General features: G+C 48.2%; 1 protein-coding gene across 1 annotated transcript; it reads left to right on the top strand.

Moving 5' to 3' along the window:
- Positions 1 to 10604: 10604 nt before the first annotated feature.
- IL4 (interleukin 4) lies at positions 10605 to 19522 on the top strand. The gene is made up of 4 exons (XM_066273723.1): positions 10605 to 10766; positions 11022 to 11078; positions 16374 to 16502; positions 19430 to 19522. The coding sequence occupies exons 1-4, from the start codon at positions 10605 to 10607 to the stop codon at positions 19520 to 19522; spliced, it is 441 nt and encodes a 146-aa protein (XP_066129820.1).
- The last annotated feature ends 288 nt before the right edge of the window (positions 19523 to 19810 follow it).

The following is a 19810-nucleotide window of genomic DNA, read 5'->3' as shown; positions in this document are numbered from 1 at the left end:
CTTTCTCAGCTCCACCCAAAAGCAGCAGAGCAAAGGGTTTGCAACAAACTTTCCCAGATCAACTGATTTCCCGGCAGCCAGGGAGGGCCCCATGACGAAGTGGGTGAGATCCCAGAAGCAGCTTTCTACTTACATCTCACTTTCTGTTGCGCTCTCTCCCTTCTCCTCCCCAGCACCTTCTCTTGTGGAGAGTGAATCCCTCATCTTCAGAGCTGCCCCAGCCCATGCACCGCCTGGGCAGACCTGCCGTGTGGTCACTGGTGGTGCAGATGCGGAAATTAAACAGCCACTCTCATCAGCTCCATGTCTGCATCACTCAGACAAGCCCGTAGCCCCATGGCTCTTCCTGAAACCCACAGGGGTGTCTCAGGTCAACCAGCACCCCATGGGGGTGTCCCATGTCAACCAACACCCTATGGCCTGCTGACCACACCAGCCAGAGGCATGCCCCGCCGAGCCTGGGCCCTGACCAGAAGGAACCCCAACACCATATTAGAAAAGCAATTTCTCATGTGCTGTCTATTCCTTTTTCTAATCTTTGTCTCCTGCATTTTCTATAATGAGCATGCATTCATTTCCTACTGGGAGACAAAGACAAAATTAATTAAAAACTAAAAAAATGTGCCTTACCTGTGGTGGTGCAGTGGATAAAGCATTGGCCTGGAACACTGAGGTCGCTGGTTCAAAACCCCCAGTCAAGGCACACACGAGAAGCAACTACTACAAGGGATGTTTCTCGCTCCTCCCTCATCACCCGCCCCACATCACCCACCCCTGCCTCTCTCTGTCTCCTCTCTCTAAAGTAAATAAATAAAAATCTTTTAAAAATTAAAAAGAACATGAAATTGATGTCATGAGTGAGTTGATCAAAACTCAGTGGGGGCCCTGGCCGGTTGGCTCAGCGGTAGAGCGTCGGCCTAGCGTGCGGAAGACCCAGGTTAGATTCCCGGCCAGGACACACAGGAGAAGCGCCCATTTGCTTCTCCACCCCTCCCCCTCTCCTTCCTCTCTGTCTCTCTCTTCCCCTCCCGCAGCCAAGGCTCCATTGGAGCAAAGATGGCCCGGGCGCTGGGGATGGCTCTGTGGCCTCTGCCTCAGGCGCTAGAGTGGCTCTGGTCGCAACATGGCGACACCCAGGATGGGCAGAGCATCGCCCCTGGTGGGCAGAGTGTCGCCCCATGGTGGGCGTGCCGGGTGGATCCCGGTCGGGCGCATGCGGGAGTCTGTCTGACTGTCTCTCCCTGTTTCCAGCTTCAGAAAAAATGAAAAAGAAAAAAAAAAAAAAAACTCAGTGGGGAGGGGGTCAGCAGCACTCTTAGTGAACCAGTGCTGGGACCCACGGGCTCCAGTCTAGTTCCTCCCTGGGGTCGACTGTCTCAGGAGAAGAGTGGACATTCAAAGGGGCCTGGGAGGCAGGAGGTCCAGAAACCCTCCTATCCTGCCTTTAGGCCAATCAGATCCTGCATAGCCAAAGAGGGAGAAAGGCATTCAATTCCTGGGGGGGGGAGGGGGCGGTCTTCACCCTGCCCTGGTTACCAGGCTGGGATAAGGAGACCAGGGGTGAGATGGGACAGGGTGGCCTGAAGTGACCTCAAACTCCTCAGTGGCTTTCTGCTCTCTTTTCAGGAGAAGGACCTGCTTCTCGAAGGAGAGAAGCCAGGGTCTTTGAACACAAAGCTGAGTCCAAGACCCTGCCTGCCTTGGCCCCATCCCCCACCTCGGTCCCCTTGTCCCCTTGGAGGGTCCTCCCTGCATCTCTGCTCAGGATCCCATTCCCGTTGCCTTCTCCAGGGACTTGGGACAAGGACTTCAGGGTCCCCACTTGCCCTGACATCCCATGTTACCCAGGCCCAGCTCAGCTGACCCTCTGTAGAGCTACCCACTCCTTCAGCAAGCATCCGCTGAGGCCTTCACTGGGTGCTAGGCACTGCTCCACGTCTGGGGACCCACACAGACCCACAAACAAGAGAACACTGAGCGTGCGGGGGACGGTGGTGCTGCGGGGGCGCCGTGTTGTGAGGGGAGGTGGAAGGAGAGGTGGGGGGGAGGTGGGAGGGGTCCTCCTTGGTGAGACCATTCAGAAGAAGGTCCAGATGAAGTGAGGGACAGAGTGTTCAGCACACTGTAGGAAAAAGAACAGTGATGACAGCAAGTGCCCGACTCCTAGGGTGAGGAAGCTGGACCTGCTGCTGCCGGCCTGTGTGGCTGCAGCAGAGGCCAGGACAGGAGGAGGCGGCGAAGCCAGAAGGGCCCAGGCTTTGCTCCCAGTGGGATGAGGCAACATCACCTGGCTCCCATTTAACAGAAGCCCTCAGCTGCTGTGTGAACAGAAAGTGGGGACAAGGGCTGGAGCAGGATGACTAGTTAGGAGGCTTCTGTGGAAAAGCAGGTGGGAAATGACAGGGCCGTGCAGTGAAGGGCTGAGATGTGTGTCATCTCTATAATATACCCTTATATGTCTATAATGTGTACATAAACATGTTAAACTATAAACAGTTGTATTATATAAATATTAAATATATACATTTTCTATCCACATAATTTTATTTTATTTATTTATTATTTTTTAAGTGAGAAGAGGGGAGATAGAGAGAAAGACTTCCTCATGCGCCCCCACCAGGATCCACCTGACAACTCCTGTCTGGGACTGATGTTCAAATCAACCGAGCTATCCTCAGCACCTGAGGCTGATGCTTGGACTAAGCAAGCCACTGGCTGTGAGAGGGGAAGACAGAGAGAAAAGGGAGAGGAAGGGGAAGAGAAGCAGATGATCACTTCTCCTGTGTGCCCTGGCCGGGAATTGAACCCAGGACATCCACATGCCAGGCCAATGCTCTGTCCACTGAGCCAACCGGCCAGGGTCCAACATAATTAAAAATAATCTTTTATTATGGGAAATTTCAAACACATACAAAAGTAGCTCCTGGTTAACCACTGCCCAGCTTCCTCCATCTCTGCCCCTACTCCTCCCTCCCCGCAAGCCCAACAGGCACACCACCCATCTAGTTCTGGGCACTATCTGAAAGCCAGGACTTTGGGTCTGGGTGGGCTGTGAGCACCCAGAGGGCAGAGCGGCCATATACTGAGCTGAGGAAGCCTGTGCTCAAGTATTGATTACGCACAATCGCCCGCGGCTCGCCACCAGCACCCTCTCCAACGTTTACACCTTCCACACTGCTGTTTCACTCTGTGTCACCCCAGGTGTCTGCCCTGACTGCACTCCAGAAGCCATCTCAATGATGTCACCAATGATCCCCATCACCAAATCCAGTGGAAACACTTCTGCCCTTATCTCTCCTGACACTGAGGAATGCGGAGGCTGCTGACCACTCATTTCTCCCACAGCCTTGTCGCGGGCCTGCATTTCCTCTCAGGCTCCTCAGCTGCCAGCTGCCTCTCCCTCCTTCCCTGCTCCCAGTGTCACTGGAATGCAGGCATTTCTTGTCCCTCTCTTGCCTTGCCCCCTTGGCTTCCTCACCCTCTGCACCCACAACCCAGACCCTCTGCATTCAGAGCTGCAGATTCAGGAGCAAATGGCTCAGTTCCTGGTCCCCCCACCTGAGCCCCTTCCATTCTAAACTGCCATTACCATGAACAGTTCCCAAAGCCAGAAACCTGCTGTCCTGTGACTTCTCGCCCTTCCTCACCCCCATATTCAGCCAGTCCTAACTGCTAACGATGATGATGATGATGATGATGATGACGACGACGACGATGATGACGACGACGATGATGATGACAATGACGATGATGACGATTATGACAATGACGATGATGACGATGACAATGATGATGACAAAGATAATCATGATAGTTGGCATTTATTGAAGGCTTTCTACATGGCAGGCACCACACCAAATACTTTCTATTGATTACCTCATATAATCTTCCCACACCCCTTATTATTAATTAGCCCAGTTTGAAGGAGAAGCCTGGACAGGGTAACTTTTCCAAGGTCACCCAGAGAGCAAGTAGCAGTGCTGGGACTCAGAGCTACCAGGTCCCACTGGCTCTGGGACACACAGCCTTCCTGCCCACACTCTCCTGCTGCCAAGTCCCTCAGACCACAGCCTTTCCCACGGTCCTGCCGTCCTGACCTGCCATGTCCATGAGTCTGCACAGCGCTGTGTTCTAACTTGCTTCCCCTCCCAGGTCCATGAGCTTTCTTCACAGCCCCCAGCGCTTCCCTGCACATCCCCTGCTCCTGGCTGGGCCTGCCCACTGTCTCTGTCACGCACCCCCTTGGAGGACTTGCATTGCTTTCATGAACATGGCAGAGGAGTTGGAAGGGGCTCTTCTGTGCCTTTTCCTGCTCAGCTGACAGAGGGGAGGGAAGATGATGTGCAGGCTTGGTGCTGGGGGAGAAAGGCTGGGGAGGGGCAGGGACAGAGACAAGAATCATCAGCCAAGGGCCACAGGGAACTGGGATTCTCTGGTCAACCTCCCCATCTTTCCCTTGGATGCTTACAGTTCAGTTCTCCGACCCCTGAGAGGCTCAAGTCTGGATCTGAATTGTTGTCTGGGGAGCTGTGGACGGCAGGGAGGCAGACCCCATCATCCTGTTCCCTTGGGTGGGGGCATGGGCAGTTTTGTGGGTGTCGGGAGGCAGCTGAGGCAGCAGCTCTGCAATCCCTGGATTGTAGCCTCGGGGTGTGTTCTTGAACTTCAAGTCTGCAGTGGCAGTTTCAAGGCTATTGGTCCTTGTTATGGGTCACTCTTTAAAGTTGTGGGCCCAGCCTGGAGCCTTTTCCCCCCTATCGCGGGGACACTTCATAAGCTCCTGCTTTCCTGCATTGAATGATTTCTGCCTGAGGCGCTCACAGCACCATGTGTTTCCTGCAGCGAATCCAGACACAGGAGTATGAGGACTACAGTGTAGCAACTACGGTGACTCCCTGAAGCAAGCATAGGGCCTCAGGGGCTAAAAGAAAAGGACACATCCAAGAGGATCATGTGTAGGGAAGTGTCCACTGGCAAAACCTCCCTGGCCCTGTCCAGACTCAGGTTTGCCTCATACAGTAAGTACCACAGTCATTTGACCAAAGATGATTGGTGCTGCTGCTGCTGCTGCTATTGCTCACAGAGCACTCACATGTGCCAGGCACTCTCTGACTGCTTTAAAAACATTAACTTATTTATTCCTCATAACGTCATGAGGCAGGTGTGGCTGTTACCCTCCTTACAGAAGAGGCTGGGGGTGTGCCCAAGGCCACACGGTGGCAAAGCAGAGCAGCCAGCACTCACGGACCCATGGAGTGCCATGAGCCCCTATGCCCTCCTCAGGAATCCCACAAGGAGCATCTACATTATTTGCATTTTACAGGTGAGGAAACTGAGACCCAAAGAGAGTTAGTGACCTGCCCATTATTACATGGCTGTTTGCTGAAGCCCAGTGCTTATCACTGGTGTGGCTGAGGACCTGACAGGAAAGTTGTGAGACCACACGGCCAGTGCTCGGTGTCAGCTCTCACGAGGAGTGAAGGGAAGAGGGTCGATGATTCACACAGCCAGTGCCCAGCAGAGCTTCAATCTGCCTGCCTAGACTCCTGCAAGCCCCGCCTTTCTGGCCTCTGCCCACAGCCATGTGCCTGGCTGCCACAGTGCCATGCTGCAGAGCACAGTCTACTTCCCAGGGAGGGGACCTCTGGTCACTCCTTCAAGTTCTGGAAAGTTAAGAAACTTTTTTCCCTGGGTTCATCCAACCATCGAGAAAAAAATTAATTAATTTAAAAAATAAGAAAAGCTGTATTTTTCTTCTGAGCTACTGTCCCATATTATATTTCTTTTCTGGCCCACATGTTTGCCCCAGAGCCCCAAGGCTGGGGTCTGGCCCTCAGCGAAGCCGGGTGCTCACAAACACGATTGCTGAACCCACAGATGGCTCTTCCATGGCCTCTCAGACACCCTGAACAGGGAACCTGCTGGCACCCCCTGCCTCGCCAGCACTCCAAGGCTTTGAGAGGTGGGCTCTGCAGCCCGGACTCTCCGCCAGTGTGTCTGCACTCTCAAGTTCACTCGTAGCTTAACTTGAATCTTTCCTCAAAAAAGGAGTGTAGGGCCTGACCTGTGGTGGCGCAGTGGGATAAAGCGTCGACCTGGAACACTGAGGTTGCCGGTTCAAAACCCTGGGCTTGCCTGGTCAAGGCACATATGGGAGTTGATGCTTCCTGCTCCTCCCCCTTCTCTCTCTCTCCCCTCTCTCTAAAAATCAATAAAAAAAAAAAAAGGAGTGTAGTCTGACCAGGCGGTGGCGCAGTGGACAAAGCGTTAGACTGGGATGCAAAAGACCCAGGTTCAAGACACCAAGGTTGCCAGTTTGAGTGCAGGCTCATCTGGTTTGGGCAAAAAGCTTGCCAGCTTGGATCCAAGGTCGCTGGCTCGAGCAAGGGGTTATTTGGTCTGCTAAAGGCCCACAGTCAAGGCAATGAGAAAGCAATCAATGAACAACTAAGGTGTCGTAATGCGCAACGAAAAACTAATGATTGATGCTTCTCATCTCTCCTTTCCTGTCTGTCTGTTCGTGTCTATTCCTCACTCTGACTCTCTCTCTGTCTCTGTAAAAAAATAAAATAAAATAAAATAAAAATTATAAAAAAATAAAAAAGGAGTGTATACTATTTTACTCCAAATAATGGCACATCCGAACTGGAGTCTCCACCTGTTCTGGAAGGCACTGTCTGCTCGTCTCAAGCACCCCACCTGTCTGTGTAGTGAAGGACTAGCTGACCCTAGCAAAAAACCCAAACAAACAAGTAGTCCAATTTAAAAATGGGCAGAGCACCTGAATAGACATTTTTCCATAAAAGACATACACATGGCCAAGAAGTACATGAAGAAGTGCTCAGCATCACTAATCACCAGGGAAGTGCAAACCAAACCACGAGGAGATACGACCTCCCACCTGAATGGCATCAGTAGAGAGGCGGAAGATGACACATGCTAGATGACATGTGCTGGGGATGACGTGGAGAAAAGGGAACCCTCCTGCACTGCTGGTGGGAAAGCAGATTAGTGCAGCCACTGTGGAAAACAGCACAGAGTTCCCTTAAAAAAATTAAAAATAGAACTGCCATATGATTCAACAATTCCACTTCTGGGTCTTTATCCAACGGAAACAGAAACACTAAGTTGAAAAGACACATGCAGCCCCGTGTTCGCCACTGCATTATTTACACTGGCCAAGACATAAAGACAACCTGAGTGCCGTCGATCAATACGTGGATAAAGAAAATGTGATACACACACAGATATATTATTTGGCCATAAAAGGAAGGAAATCCAGCCATTTGTGACAACATGGGTGGACACTGAAGATATTATGCTGAGTGAAATAAGTCAGAGAAAGACAATACCATATGGTCTCACTCATATGTGGAATCTAAAAACTAGCAAACAAATAGACAAACCAAACTCAGAAAAAAATCAGATCTGTGTGTACCAGAGGTGGGGAGTGGAAGGAGGGAGCCTTGGATGACAGGGGTTAACAGGTACAACTTTTCAGTGACAAGATAAAGTTCTGGGGATGTCATGTACAGCATGGCCTCTAATAACACTGCTGTAGAGTATATTTGAAAGTTGCTAAAAAAAGTAGATCCTAAGAGTTCTCATCACTAGGAAAAACACATTTTTTTCTTTTCCTTTTTTTGTTGTATATTTCTAAGATGACGGATGTTAACTAAACTTATGATAATTATGTAAGTCAAATTATTGTGTTATATATGCATATTAAAATTATACAATGCTGTATATAATTATATCTCAATAAAATTGGAGAAAAAAATACCTTTTCTAAAAAAAGAATTAGCTTACACAAAGAAATCTGACCTTTGTCCCCACTCCTGGAAGATAACCTCTAAACCTCTGAAATAAAAAAAATTGGCTGGGTTGGGTGAGGGGTATAAAGAGGCACAAATATATGGTGATGGAAAATGATTTGACTTTGGGTGATGGGTACACAATGCAATCAACAGTTCAAATGCTATAGAGATGTTTACCTGAAACCTCTCTCTGTACTCATTGATCAATATCAATATTAAATTTCATTTCCTAAAAAAAAAAAAAAAAAAAAAGAATTTGGCTGGTTTTTGTCATTAGTTCCTGGGAGGTAGCCCCTAAATCCTTGGGATTTTCCAAGTATTAGGACTCTTTTCTATTCATGGTAAGCCCTGATAGTTTATGATAATGAGGCAATTTAAGGTAGGGGCCAACCATGCTATTAAACTATTGTGATATCAGCCTGACCTCTAGAGACAGGGGCAAGGATAAGGTCAACTGAGTGGCCAGCAAGTCAATCAATCATGCCTACAGAATGACATCCCAGTAAAAGTCTGGACACTGAAGCTCAAGTAAGAGGCCCTGCTTAGAAGTACTGCATGCTGTCACATATCAAGGTACTGGGGAGGTGACATGTTCTGACCCCACAGGGAGAAGACAGTGAAGCTTCAACTTTGGAACCCTTTTAGCATTATATACTGATTATATCTGATTGGTATCCTTTTTATTATTATTATTATTAATTGAGAGGATGGGAGGCAGAGAGACAAACTCCCACATGTGCCCCAACCAAGACCCACCTGACAAACCCTCTATGGGTTGATGCTCTGCCCATCTGGGCCATTGCTCCATTGCTCAGCAACCAAGCTATTTTTAGCACCTGAGATAAAGGACACTGAGCCGTCATCAGCCCCTGGAGTCAACTTGCTCAAACCAATCAAGCCATGGCTGCAGGAGAAAAAGAGAAAGAGAGAGAAAGAGAAAGGGGAGGGATAGAGAAGCAGATGGTGGCTTCTCCTGTGTGCCCTGACCAGGAATCAAATTGGGACATCTACACACTGGGTTGACCAGCCAGGCCAGGGCCCTGATTGGTATCCTTTTGCCATAATAAAAAATGCATAGCATGTTCCTGAGCATTGTAAGTCATTCTAGCAATGGGTAGTGTGAGATCTGTAGTCAGTTGGCCTTAAGTGACAGTGGACTGAACCCCGGATTTGCAGTGGTATGTAGAGTGAGGGCAGTCTTGTGGAAGCTGTGCCTTAACTTGTGAAGCATGGCCCAGCTACATGGAGTGGGTGTCAGAAGTTATTTCCTTGAGCAAACTTGTTGCACAGTCCCAATGAGAGGAAGCCTCCTAAATATGGTCGAAAGGCCTTCTTGATGCAATTATCCAGGTCTTTGCCTTCAAAGAGCATAAGACATTGTAATAAGATCCAAAACACAGTTAACAACCTTAGCAGTAATCTTTCTGTGTGATCTTTCATAGGAAAGTAAGTAGGAAGAGGGAGGTTGGAAACCAAGATAAGGACAGTGGAGAGGAAAGAGAAGGAAAGCTCAGGGGGGACAGAGCACAGTGTGCTGGAGCGTTGCCAGCGGGCAGCGTGGGGGGGGGGGGCTGGACCAGCACAGCAGGGGCGGTAGAGCCCTGACAGACGTTGGATTTGTAAATCAGTCAGGTTGTGGCTTTTCTTTTCCTTTTTTCTTTTTAGCTAAAGATGTATTTAAGTATCATGTAAAGAGGGGTGGACATAACATGCCTCGTGCCTCCTTCTTGTTAAAGACCTATGCATCTGGCCCTGGCTGGTTGGCTCAGCGGTAGAGCGTCGGCCTGGCGTGTGGGGGACCCGAGTTCGATTCCCGGCCAGGGCACATAGGAGAAGCGCCCATTTGCTTCTCCACCCCCCCTTCCTCTCTGTCTCTCTCTTCCCCTCCCACAGCCAAGGCTCCATTGGAGCAAAGATGGCCCGGGCGCTGGGGATGGCTCCTTGGCCTCTGCCCCAGGCGCTAGAGTGGCTCTGGTCGCAACATGGCGACACCCAGGATGGGCAGAGCATCGCCCCCTGGTGGGCAGAGCGTTGCCCCTGGTGGGCGTGCCTGGTGGATCCCGGTCGGGCGCATGCGGGAGTCTGTCTGACTGTCTCTCCCCATTTCCAGCTTCAGAAAAATACAAAAAAAAAAAAAAGACCTATGCATCTGCTGTGACCCAAGAGAAGCACACCTGGGGTTACTTGTCCTTTACCTGGAAGAGCGGCACGCCTGAGCGCTAGAACAGAAGAGAATCTGTGCTCATTACTTTCCTTCTACCCAGATAAAGAACCCCAGATCAGCTTTTCCACAAAAGAAGTTTCCAAAATGCCACCCATACTTGGAAAAAGCCAGGTTGAAATACCATTCAAGTCAAACTTTCTTGATATTACTCTATCTTTCCCCAGGAGGATTGCACTAAAACAAATTCGGACACCTGTGGCCTCTTCCTTCAAAGCAAAAAGCCAGCAACAACCCCAAGCTGATAAGATTAATCTAAAGAGCAAATTATGGTGTAATTTCCTATGCTGATACTTTGTAGTTTATTTTAAAAAAGGTTTCATTTTCCTATTGGTCTGATTTCACAGGAACATTTTACCTGTTTCTGTGAGGCTTATTTTTCTCCTGGAAGAGAAGCACTGATTGGCCCCAACTTTGTGTAATGAAAATTTCCAATGTAAACTCATTTTCCCTTGGTTTCAGCAATTCTAAATCTATATATAGAGATATCATTGTCAGAATTGCATTGTTAACTTCTCCTGATAAACTAATTGCCTCAAGTTGTCATTGCAAACAGAGATCTATTAATGGGTCTCACATCCCAACTGATTCCAGCCCTGGTCTGCCTACTAGCATGTGCCAGCTGCTTCATCCACGGATGCAGGCGCACCAGCAACAATGTCCAAAGGTGCAGGCTCAACACCTTGAAAGAGAATATCAAAATGCTGACAGGCCTCAGAGAGAACATGGTGAGTACACTATCTGGCACCATCTCTCCAGATGTGTGATGATGCTGTGGACATTTCCTAGACTATGAGAAGAACACAGCAGCTTCTAGAAAAGTTGGTAGTTGGTGGATGGTGCTGGGGCACATCTTCCCTAGCACTTTATTTTTAAGGGATTGTGGTAAGTTTTCTCAGTGTGGGAGAGTGGGAGATGCTTGGCGAGGATTTCTCTGTTCAGTTGGAGGTAACTCCATCTCTTGCTTTCTTGCTCCTGCCCAGGCCAGGGACCCACAGTGCATGGAGCTGACCGTGGCAGACGTCTTGAAGGGCCCGCAGGTAAGAGCTCTCTGGGGTGGTCTGCTTGGCAGACAGATGGGTGACTTGGGACAGGAAAGCTGTCCACAAGTGTTTGAACAAGAAACTTTTTTATTTTTAACAGAAAGTGAATAGGCCCGAATTAAATTAACTATTTATTAAATGTTTTCAAAGAATGAGAGTTTTGATCTTTACTCTCAAAACATGTTTTAATGTTTCTGGTTACACTTACTTTAGGAGAAGTATAATAGAAAGCGTGGCTTTTATAATTCCAAATCCTGGCCAAGAGAGAGCTCTCTAGGATTTGCCCAGCACTGGCCGAGTACTTGGAATATAGCAGGTACTGATAAGTGCTTGTTGAAGGAGAGAATTTTCTGGCCCTTACATTTCCGAAAAACCAAAGACTCTCATCAAAACAGATATTGAGATTACAGGTTAAGGGAGCTTTCATTTTGTCTAAGAGACTTCCTATGGCAACAGAGATGGTATTGCCAGAGCCCTTCCTCTTCCACACCCTGGTCACCTCACAGCCCACCGGCTCTGGGGCAGCTGCCCGGAGACCCTCGGCTTGCTCTGTCCTGCTAACTCCCCTCCAGCCTGGTCCGAACCGCCTGCCAGATGAGGTCTAACTCTTCCCTGCTTCTGGTTGCTCGGGCATCTCGCCCCTCCGCTCCTGTGCGCCTCACCCCGCCCCTCCATCAGCAGTGGGAGGAGATAGATTTGACAGCTGATAGTGCATTTTCTCTGACAAACACATGACTACAGACATATCAATAGCTTTGTGCACATCAGTTCCTGTTTTCATGGAAACACACAACTGAGAAAGAAAACCCATAGCTCCAATTTACCAGTGGTCTCCTAACCACCTGCTTTCCAGTGTGCTGGGGGCAGCTGGCGGAGGCCCTGTGGAGTGGGCAGGGCCGAGTCCCAGCACAGAGGCCATCAAACAGGCCCACCCTTCTTGGTGATAAAAACTTTATCTGGATACTTCTTTTCATCAAAGGTTATTCCAGGAATCTGATATGTAATATATAATATTGTAATATAATTATATATAATACATAAGAATATGTATTACATAATTTTTCCTTCAGAATCTCATTATGTATCAGACCCTATAATTAGATTGGAAGGACTTGGAGATTTGCAGATATATGTATATAGATTTTATATATATCTATAAAATCGCCAAAAGTCCACGGCATTGTGCCCTGGGCTGTCCAGCAGGTGGCTACACAGCTGAGAGGGCTCTCCCAAAGTCAAGGGTAGGGCCCCCAACAAGTGTGGAGGGCCTGAAAGTGAGACAGAATACAGTGTTAGCCCTGGTTCTGCTATTAACTAGCAGTGTGGCCTTTGGCAAGTCTCCACACCTCTTTGTGACTCAGTTTCCACATCTGAAGAAATTAAAGTGATTTTGAAAGTTGGTTGGAATCCAACTCTTGAGTTAGTGGGAAGTGTTATCGTAAAATGATACAACTCTTGTTGAAAGATGAAAACTGGTTGTAGAGAAGCAATAATTCTAAAGGGGTGGGGCCAGTGGCTGGAAAGGATAAAACCCTCCACATCTGGCGGCGACCCCATGCTGGGCTCTCCCTAAGGGCCCCAACCACCCTCATCCCCATGGAGGCGCAGGCCTGGCCGCTGCCTTCCTCCCCTTCCTGGCCGTCCTGTGCATCCGGTTCTCACATTCCTCTCTCGCCATATGGGTAGATAGCTCCTAAAACAAGACCCGCTGCCTTCTCTCATTCTGTGCTACCTCAAATGCCTACCTGGACCAGCTTCTGTTCCTCCTGGATTCACAATCCCCATTTTTCTATTTCTTTTCTTTTCCTCAAAGACTCAGCAATGCTTACTTATCTATAAGGATATTTCAGACAAGGAAAGATTCTTTTCAAAACTCACAAGGTGATATGTAGGAGGGGAAGTCACTTCTTGCTTTTCCCAAACAGGAATATTGTTCCAAAATCCAGTGTATTCATTTTATTTGCTTTGGGAGTCAAGAATTCCTGTATCTTCAAGTTGGGCAGCCTCCTGCTCTGGGCAGTTACTGGCAGGAATGTGCTGATCGAGATCCTGGGCTTTAGAGGTAATGCCTACCTGGTGTCTATGAAATTAAGGTGAGCTGAGGGAGAGCCACGGGCCGAGCAAGCAGGCTGGCTGGTCTGTGGTGGAGTTCTCAGGTGGACCAGTAGCTGGGGATAGTTCCTAGCAAACAGAACTAAAGTTCATAATTTTGCAGAAAGCACTATGTCAACCTTTAAATTTTTTTAGTGAAAAGTAAAGACTTTTTTCATAAACAGCAATAGCTGACTATATCTGGACAGAAGTGCAGGTAATGGGTTTGACAGAAACAAGACTGAATTTTTATGGCCCTTAATGAAACTAGTCTAGAACCTAGTTAGAACTCAGGAAGTCACTGCCACAGAAGAAATCTTCCAGAGGCGTTCCGCCATTCTGACATTCCCACAAGGGACGGCTTCCTTCTGGCCTGGGCCTGGGCCTCCCCTTGGCATCTCTCTCCTGAGCAGCTCTGTGTGCCTGAGCTGTGTGGGCACAGCCAGGTCGCAGCCGCTGGACAAGCCCCTGGAAGCCTTCAGCATGGGGTGTCTCCTGCTGCTGCAGCACCCACAGAACAAAGACGCTAAGCCCCTTAGCTAAAATGGCCTTTATTTAGGACTAAGTTTTAAAAAAAGTTTTTCTACTTGATTCAAACTTTTTTCAATTCTTATTTTATCTTAATAACCCTTAAGAAGTCCTTCGTCAAATATCTTCAGAGGGTAGTTTAATTTCTAGGCTCCAACCCAGAGTTTCTTAAAAGTCTCATTCTGTTTTAATGGGAAAATAAGCCAAGGGCCCGGCCCTCTTGAGCCCCCTGGAGCCGCACTGCTCTCCCCATAGCCACGCAGGGTATGCCTTCCCTCTGCCTCGCGCCTCTGCTCCCCACAAGGCCTCCAGCAACGTGATGATTTTGGGGAGATTTCTTGGCTCCCAGAGCCCAGAGATACTGGTTCTGCTCTTAAATTCCCAACTAGAATCAGGGCCCGGGGGTGGGGGGAGGGGCTCTCACCAGTTCATTACGTGTGTGCCCTTCCAAAGGGCCTGCCCATGGGCCATCACACCCCACAGGGGGAGGGGAGCTTTTGTAGTTTGGGATTCTGATGCTTCTAGAATTTAACCTAAAGAAATGAGATGAACACAAAGATTTGCACAAATGATTCACTGCCTCATTATTCACAAAAGCAAAAAACGGCAACAAAGAGGAGATTGATCAATTATGGTGCAAATGTGCCCTGAGTTCCTACAGAGCTCTCAATCTCATATTCCAAATACTTCTGAACAATTTAAGAAAATGCTTGTGCTTCCCTGACCAGTTAGCTCAGTTGGTTAGAGCATTGTCTGGATACACAGAGGTTGCTGGTTTGATCCCTGGTCAGGGCACATAGAAGAACAGATCAATATTTCTCTCTCTTTCTCTCTTCCTCTCTCCCTAAAATCAATCAATAAATTTTTAAAAATAAGAAAAAAAATCTTAAAAAAGAAAATGCTACGTGTTAAGTATAAAAAGGTTACAAAACAGTGCCAAGAGTTGGTCCCTATTTTGGAAAAAGTATTTTAAAAAACCCAGGAAGATATTTACCAAAATATTAACAGTAGTTATCTCTGGCTGGTAGGTAATGAGTGAATTCATTTTTGATGAATATATACTATTTTTATACTATAGTACACTTATATTACCTTGATAATCAGGGAAAAAGTGTAACTGAGAACTTTCAAAGCTGCTTGGACAGTGCTTCTCATATAGAAAGTCCCTGGAGATGATGTAAGTGCACAGTTGTGACTCAGTGGGTCGAGATCAGGGCCTGAGATTCTGCATCTCTAACTGCCACTCCATGGACCACTCTTTGAGTGGCAAGGGACTGGACCACGTCCCAACAGAGGCCAATGAGAGCTTTATCTGAGGTGGATCAGACTCAGGCTGAGACCACTCTCCAGACTCTGTGACCTTGTTTCTAGGAAAAATGAGAGAATACACCAGGCCTGAGGCACAATCCCTCTCCCAGATTTCCAACAAGAGCTGTTTCCCTGCTTGTATGTTCTCTCTTCTACGGCCCAACCAAGCCCAGGAAGAGGCAAGGGGCCAGGCCCACAGCAGAGCTGCCAGCATTCCAAGGAGGTTCTGATCATGCAGATTCAAGGTCAAGGACCTCTGACAGGAGCTTTGTCTAAGGCCTAACTCAATGGCACCCTCTCTCAGAAGCTTCCCTGATCTCCTGAGGCCAGACTCCTGGGCACCTTACCTGGACCCTGGCACTCACCCAGCTGTGGGGGGAATGCTTCTCATCTCACCTGGACCCTACGTTTCTACATGGAGATGGCTCAACGGGAGGGCAGCTTGAAGCAGTGCTCTCCTGGCCAAAGGGTGGAAACTCTGTGTATGCAGTTACTCAGCAAGTATGCAGAACCTCCAGGGACCTAGACTTTTCTTTTTTTTTTTTAGATTTTATTTATTCATTTTGAGAGAGAGAGAGAGAGAGAAGGGGGAGGCGCAAGAAGCATCAACTCCCATATGTACCTTGACCAGGCAAGCCCAGGGTTTCAAACTGGAGACCTCAGCATTCCAGCTCAACACTGTATCCACTGTGCCACCACAGGTCAGGCTGAGACCTGGATTTTAAAACTTTATAGGAATGTGAGCACACAGAATCTGACTCTGAGCTCACATGGGCACCTTCCACAAAGAGAACAGATTGAGTCATGTTTAGGAAATGGACCTGGGCATTAGCCAGATGGTTCTCCACTCAAACCCTCACACTGTCATTTCCTTATAGTAGTTGAGTGACCTTATTCAGATACCCTTTCAGTAAAACCCTCTAAAACAGGCTTCCCCAAACTACGGCCCGCGGGCCACATGTGGCCCCGAGGCCATTTATCCGGCCCCCCACCACACTTCCAGAAGGGGCTCCTCTTTCATTGGTGGTCAGTGAGAGGAGCACTGTATGTGGCGGCCCTCCAATGATCTGAGGGACAGTGAACTGGTCCCCTGTGTAAAAAGTTTGGGGACCCCTGCAAAAAGAAATTGGGAACTTAGAGAAAAAAGCTGCTACATTTGCAGATAATTGGGAGAGGTTGTTTATAGGGGTTTACGGCTGTTGGGGCAGCCCATTGTTCACATTGTGGAAACCCCTGAATATCCAATCCACAGTTGAGCTAACCTACCTTCACCACTTGTCTTCCTGGAAAAAAGAAACCGGAAAAATGTCTCCCATGTTTGAAACATGGAGCTAGTAGACAACGATCTGGTATTTTTCTTTCTAGAACACAGCTGAGAAGGACACCTTCTGCAGGGCCATGAAGGTGATTCGGCAGGTCTACAGTAACCATAGATGCTGGAGCAATAACACCCTGTACAAACTCGACAGGAACCTCAACGTCATGGCTAACAAGGTAAGCAGCGTAGTGCTGACAGCGTGGCTCTTGGCGTAGGGCACCCTCACGTCTGGATGTTCGTCCTTCTGAGGGGTGGCACCGCGTTAAATCAACCCACTCACTCACCACGGCTCTGAGTGCCAGGTGCTGTTCTAGGCACTAGGGATACAGTGCTCAAGAGCAGAAGGCAGGGTCCTTGCTCTCACAGAGTGTTCTAGTGGGGGAGACAGAGAAGCAAACTAACATGTCATATGATGTTCTGCAGTAAAAAGTGCTATGAAGAAAAATATAGAAATAAAAAACATAGGGGTGATGAGGAAGAGGGCTGATTCAGCAGCTGGGAACATCATTGGAGAAGATATATAAATGAGGTGAAGGAGCAGGCCTCGGAACTAACTGCAGAACGAATGCTCCTGGCAGAGGGAACAGCTGTGCAAAGGCCCTCTGGTAGAAATGAGCTTTGTGTGTGCAAAGATCAGCAGGAAGACCAGTGTGGCTGGGCCAGTGAGCAGGGGGTTTGAGCAGAAATGTGGTGGGAAATGGCCGAAGGGCTCTGAGCAGGGCCGAGATTTGGTCTGTCCTTGTGCTATAAAGTGACCGCTTCCCATGTGGCAAGTAGCCTGAGTGAGGACAGAGCAGAAGACAGCCTGCGAGAGGCGACTGCAGCCTCTCAGGCTGCCGGTGTCGGTGTCGGCGCTGGTGGTTTTGAAAGGTGGGAGTAGCAGAGCTGGTCAGATCTGGGACACAGTTGAAAGTACAGCCAGAAGGACTTGCTGATAGGTCCACTGTGAGGGGTGTGAGAGAATGTTAAAGGTGACCTGAGGTTCCTGGCCCGTCCCCTGGGGGGATGGTTGGTGTTTAGATATGGAAGACAAGAAAGGGGGGGGGGGGCAAGCCTGGCTAGAGGCTGAGCAGATCAGGAGTTTAATTTTCTTTTTTTTTTTTTTTATTAATTTTTAATTTATTGTGTTTACATGGATTCAAGTGTCCCCTGAATATAACTCCTGGAGTTTAATTTTCTAATAGTAAGTTTGAGGTAGTTATTGGACAGCCAAGTGGAGGTGTTGAGAAGATTGTTGCAAAAGTCTGAAGCTTAGGGGAGAGGTCAGAACTTGTGCTATAAAATGAAGAGTCCTTAGAAAGATGTCATTTAAAGTCACAAACCTGAATGACATAGAGAAAGGAGATCCAAGTTCCGAGCCTGGAGGCAGGAACAGGAGAGCTCCTGCTGGAAGGAGGCTGAGGAGCTGGAAGTAGCAGGAAACTGAGGAGGGTGTGGAGCCCCAGGAGGCATGTGAGGAAACTATTAAGAAGGAGGGAGTGACAAAGTATGTCAACTGTACTGAAGGTTATGTAAGATGAAGACAGATATGACCATTGGATGTGGCATGACATTGGGCATCGGTGATGCTGATATAAATGAAGAGGTCAGAATGAAAGGCTGACTGAAGCCTGACCTGTGGTGGCACAGTGGATGAAACGTCAGCCTGGAACGCTGAGGTTGCTGGTTCGAAACCCTGGGCTTGCCTGGTCAGGACACATACAAGAAGCAACTATGAGTTGCTCCTCCCCCCCTTCTTTCTCTCTCTAAAATTAATAAAATCTTTTAAAAAAAGAAAAGGCTGCCTGATGTGGGTTCCAGAGAGAAGGGGTTGGGGAGGAGGGAAAAGGGAGGGGCAATAAGCAAAGAAAACTCTTTTGAGGTGTCCTGCTATGCAACTGCAGAAAAATGGGCCAGCAGCTGAAGGCCAGGCATGATGTGAGGGCAGCTCTTTGAAGGCGGGGCATCCACTCAGTGTGTTACTGCACCAGTGGGAAGAGTCCTGTGGAGAGGGCTGACTGTGTGGGAGAGATGGGGAGCCATGCACGGATGCTAGCTACCACCAAGATGAACTGGGGACATCCTCCCCTCCCTGGGCTCCCTCTTTACCTCTAAGGTAACAGAATAAGAAGCTGACATTATACTCATTCTCTACATTGTTTTTAATTGATTTTAGAGAGGAGGGAGAGAGAGAGAAATATCAATCTGTTTCTGTATGTGCCCTGACCTGGGATTGAACCAGCAGCTTAAAAAAAATTTTTTTTCAAAAAGAGAGAACTGGACAGAGGATTTATTTTTTCTTGATTTTTAGAGAAACAGAGAGAAGCATTCATCTGTTGTTCCACTTAGTTGTGCATTCACTGGCTGCTGCCCACCCCTGACCAGGGCTCACACCCACCACCTTGGTGTTTGGGGACGGTGCTCTGACTGAGCTAACCCGCCAGGGCTGAAACAGCAACTTTTGTGTTAACAGGATGATGCTCTAACCCACCGACCTATCCGGCCAGGGCTACAGTCATTCTCTTTTAATTGTCTTTATCATCTTATAAAATCAACACTATCGTTCCCATTTCACAAAAGAGGAAACTGAAGCATTTTATAAATGAAGTGGTCTCTCATGAGCAAGGCAATTGTTAAATTGGTACAGCGGAGATCCACACTGAAGCAGTGGCCTGGTGGCAGGTACCTGGAATCCTTCTGCCTTCTGCTCTCCCAAGATGTCATGCTGCTATTTAACGGGCAGGACTGAACCCCTCGCAGCAGTCCGGGCAGCTCCACAGAAGGCTCAGGACAGCAGTGGACAGGTCTCAACTTCCACCTTCACGTGACGCCCCTGAGCAGCACCCAGCTGTGTGTGACACACCTTTCCAGACACTGAGGCGCCCTCAAAGGCGGACATTTAGTGATGGTACAGTAACAGTTTCTAGGAGAGGAAGCAGTATGCCCTGAAAACAGGCAAACCCTGGCGTAGTGGCAGAGCCAGAGTCCCCATCAGGTTAGACTGGAGGCCCTGATCTGATCACTGCTCAGTGGTCAGAGCCACCATAGGCTTGACTCCAGCAGACAGGCCTGACAACAAGACCCAAACATTAGCATGCAAGCTAATGCAATGTTTCTTTTGTAGAACTGTTCTGTGAACGAAGCCGAGCATAGCACATTCAAAGAATTCTTGGACAAGTTGACAACAATCATGCAAGAGAAATACTCCAAGAGTTGAAGCTGAATATTTTAATTTATGAGTTTTTTAATAGCCTTATTTTAAAAATATTTATATATTTATGACTCATCACAAAATAAAGTATATATAGAACCTGACAGCATGACTTCACTTTACTAGCATTGGTGCTTTACTTGACAACTTTGGGGGAAACCGATTTAATATACTGAGAAATGAGTATGGAAGTCAAGAAGAAAAGACTGCATTCCTCCCTCTAGTTGGGGACAAAAAGCACAAGATGATTAAAGACTATAAGTCCACATAAGATGTAGATGACAAGAGCAAACT

This window comes from Saccopteryx bilineata, chromosome 4, assembly GCF_036850765.1.
Source record: "Saccopteryx bilineata isolate mSacBil1 chromosome 4, mSacBil1_pri_phased_curated, whole genome shotgun sequence".
Classification (NCBI taxonomy): Eukaryota; Metazoa; Chordata; class Mammalia; order Chiroptera; family Emballonuridae; genus Saccopteryx; species Saccopteryx bilineata.
The sequence above is the reverse complement of the archived record's forward strand: the minus strand, read 5'-3'. Positions and strand labels throughout refer to the sequence as shown.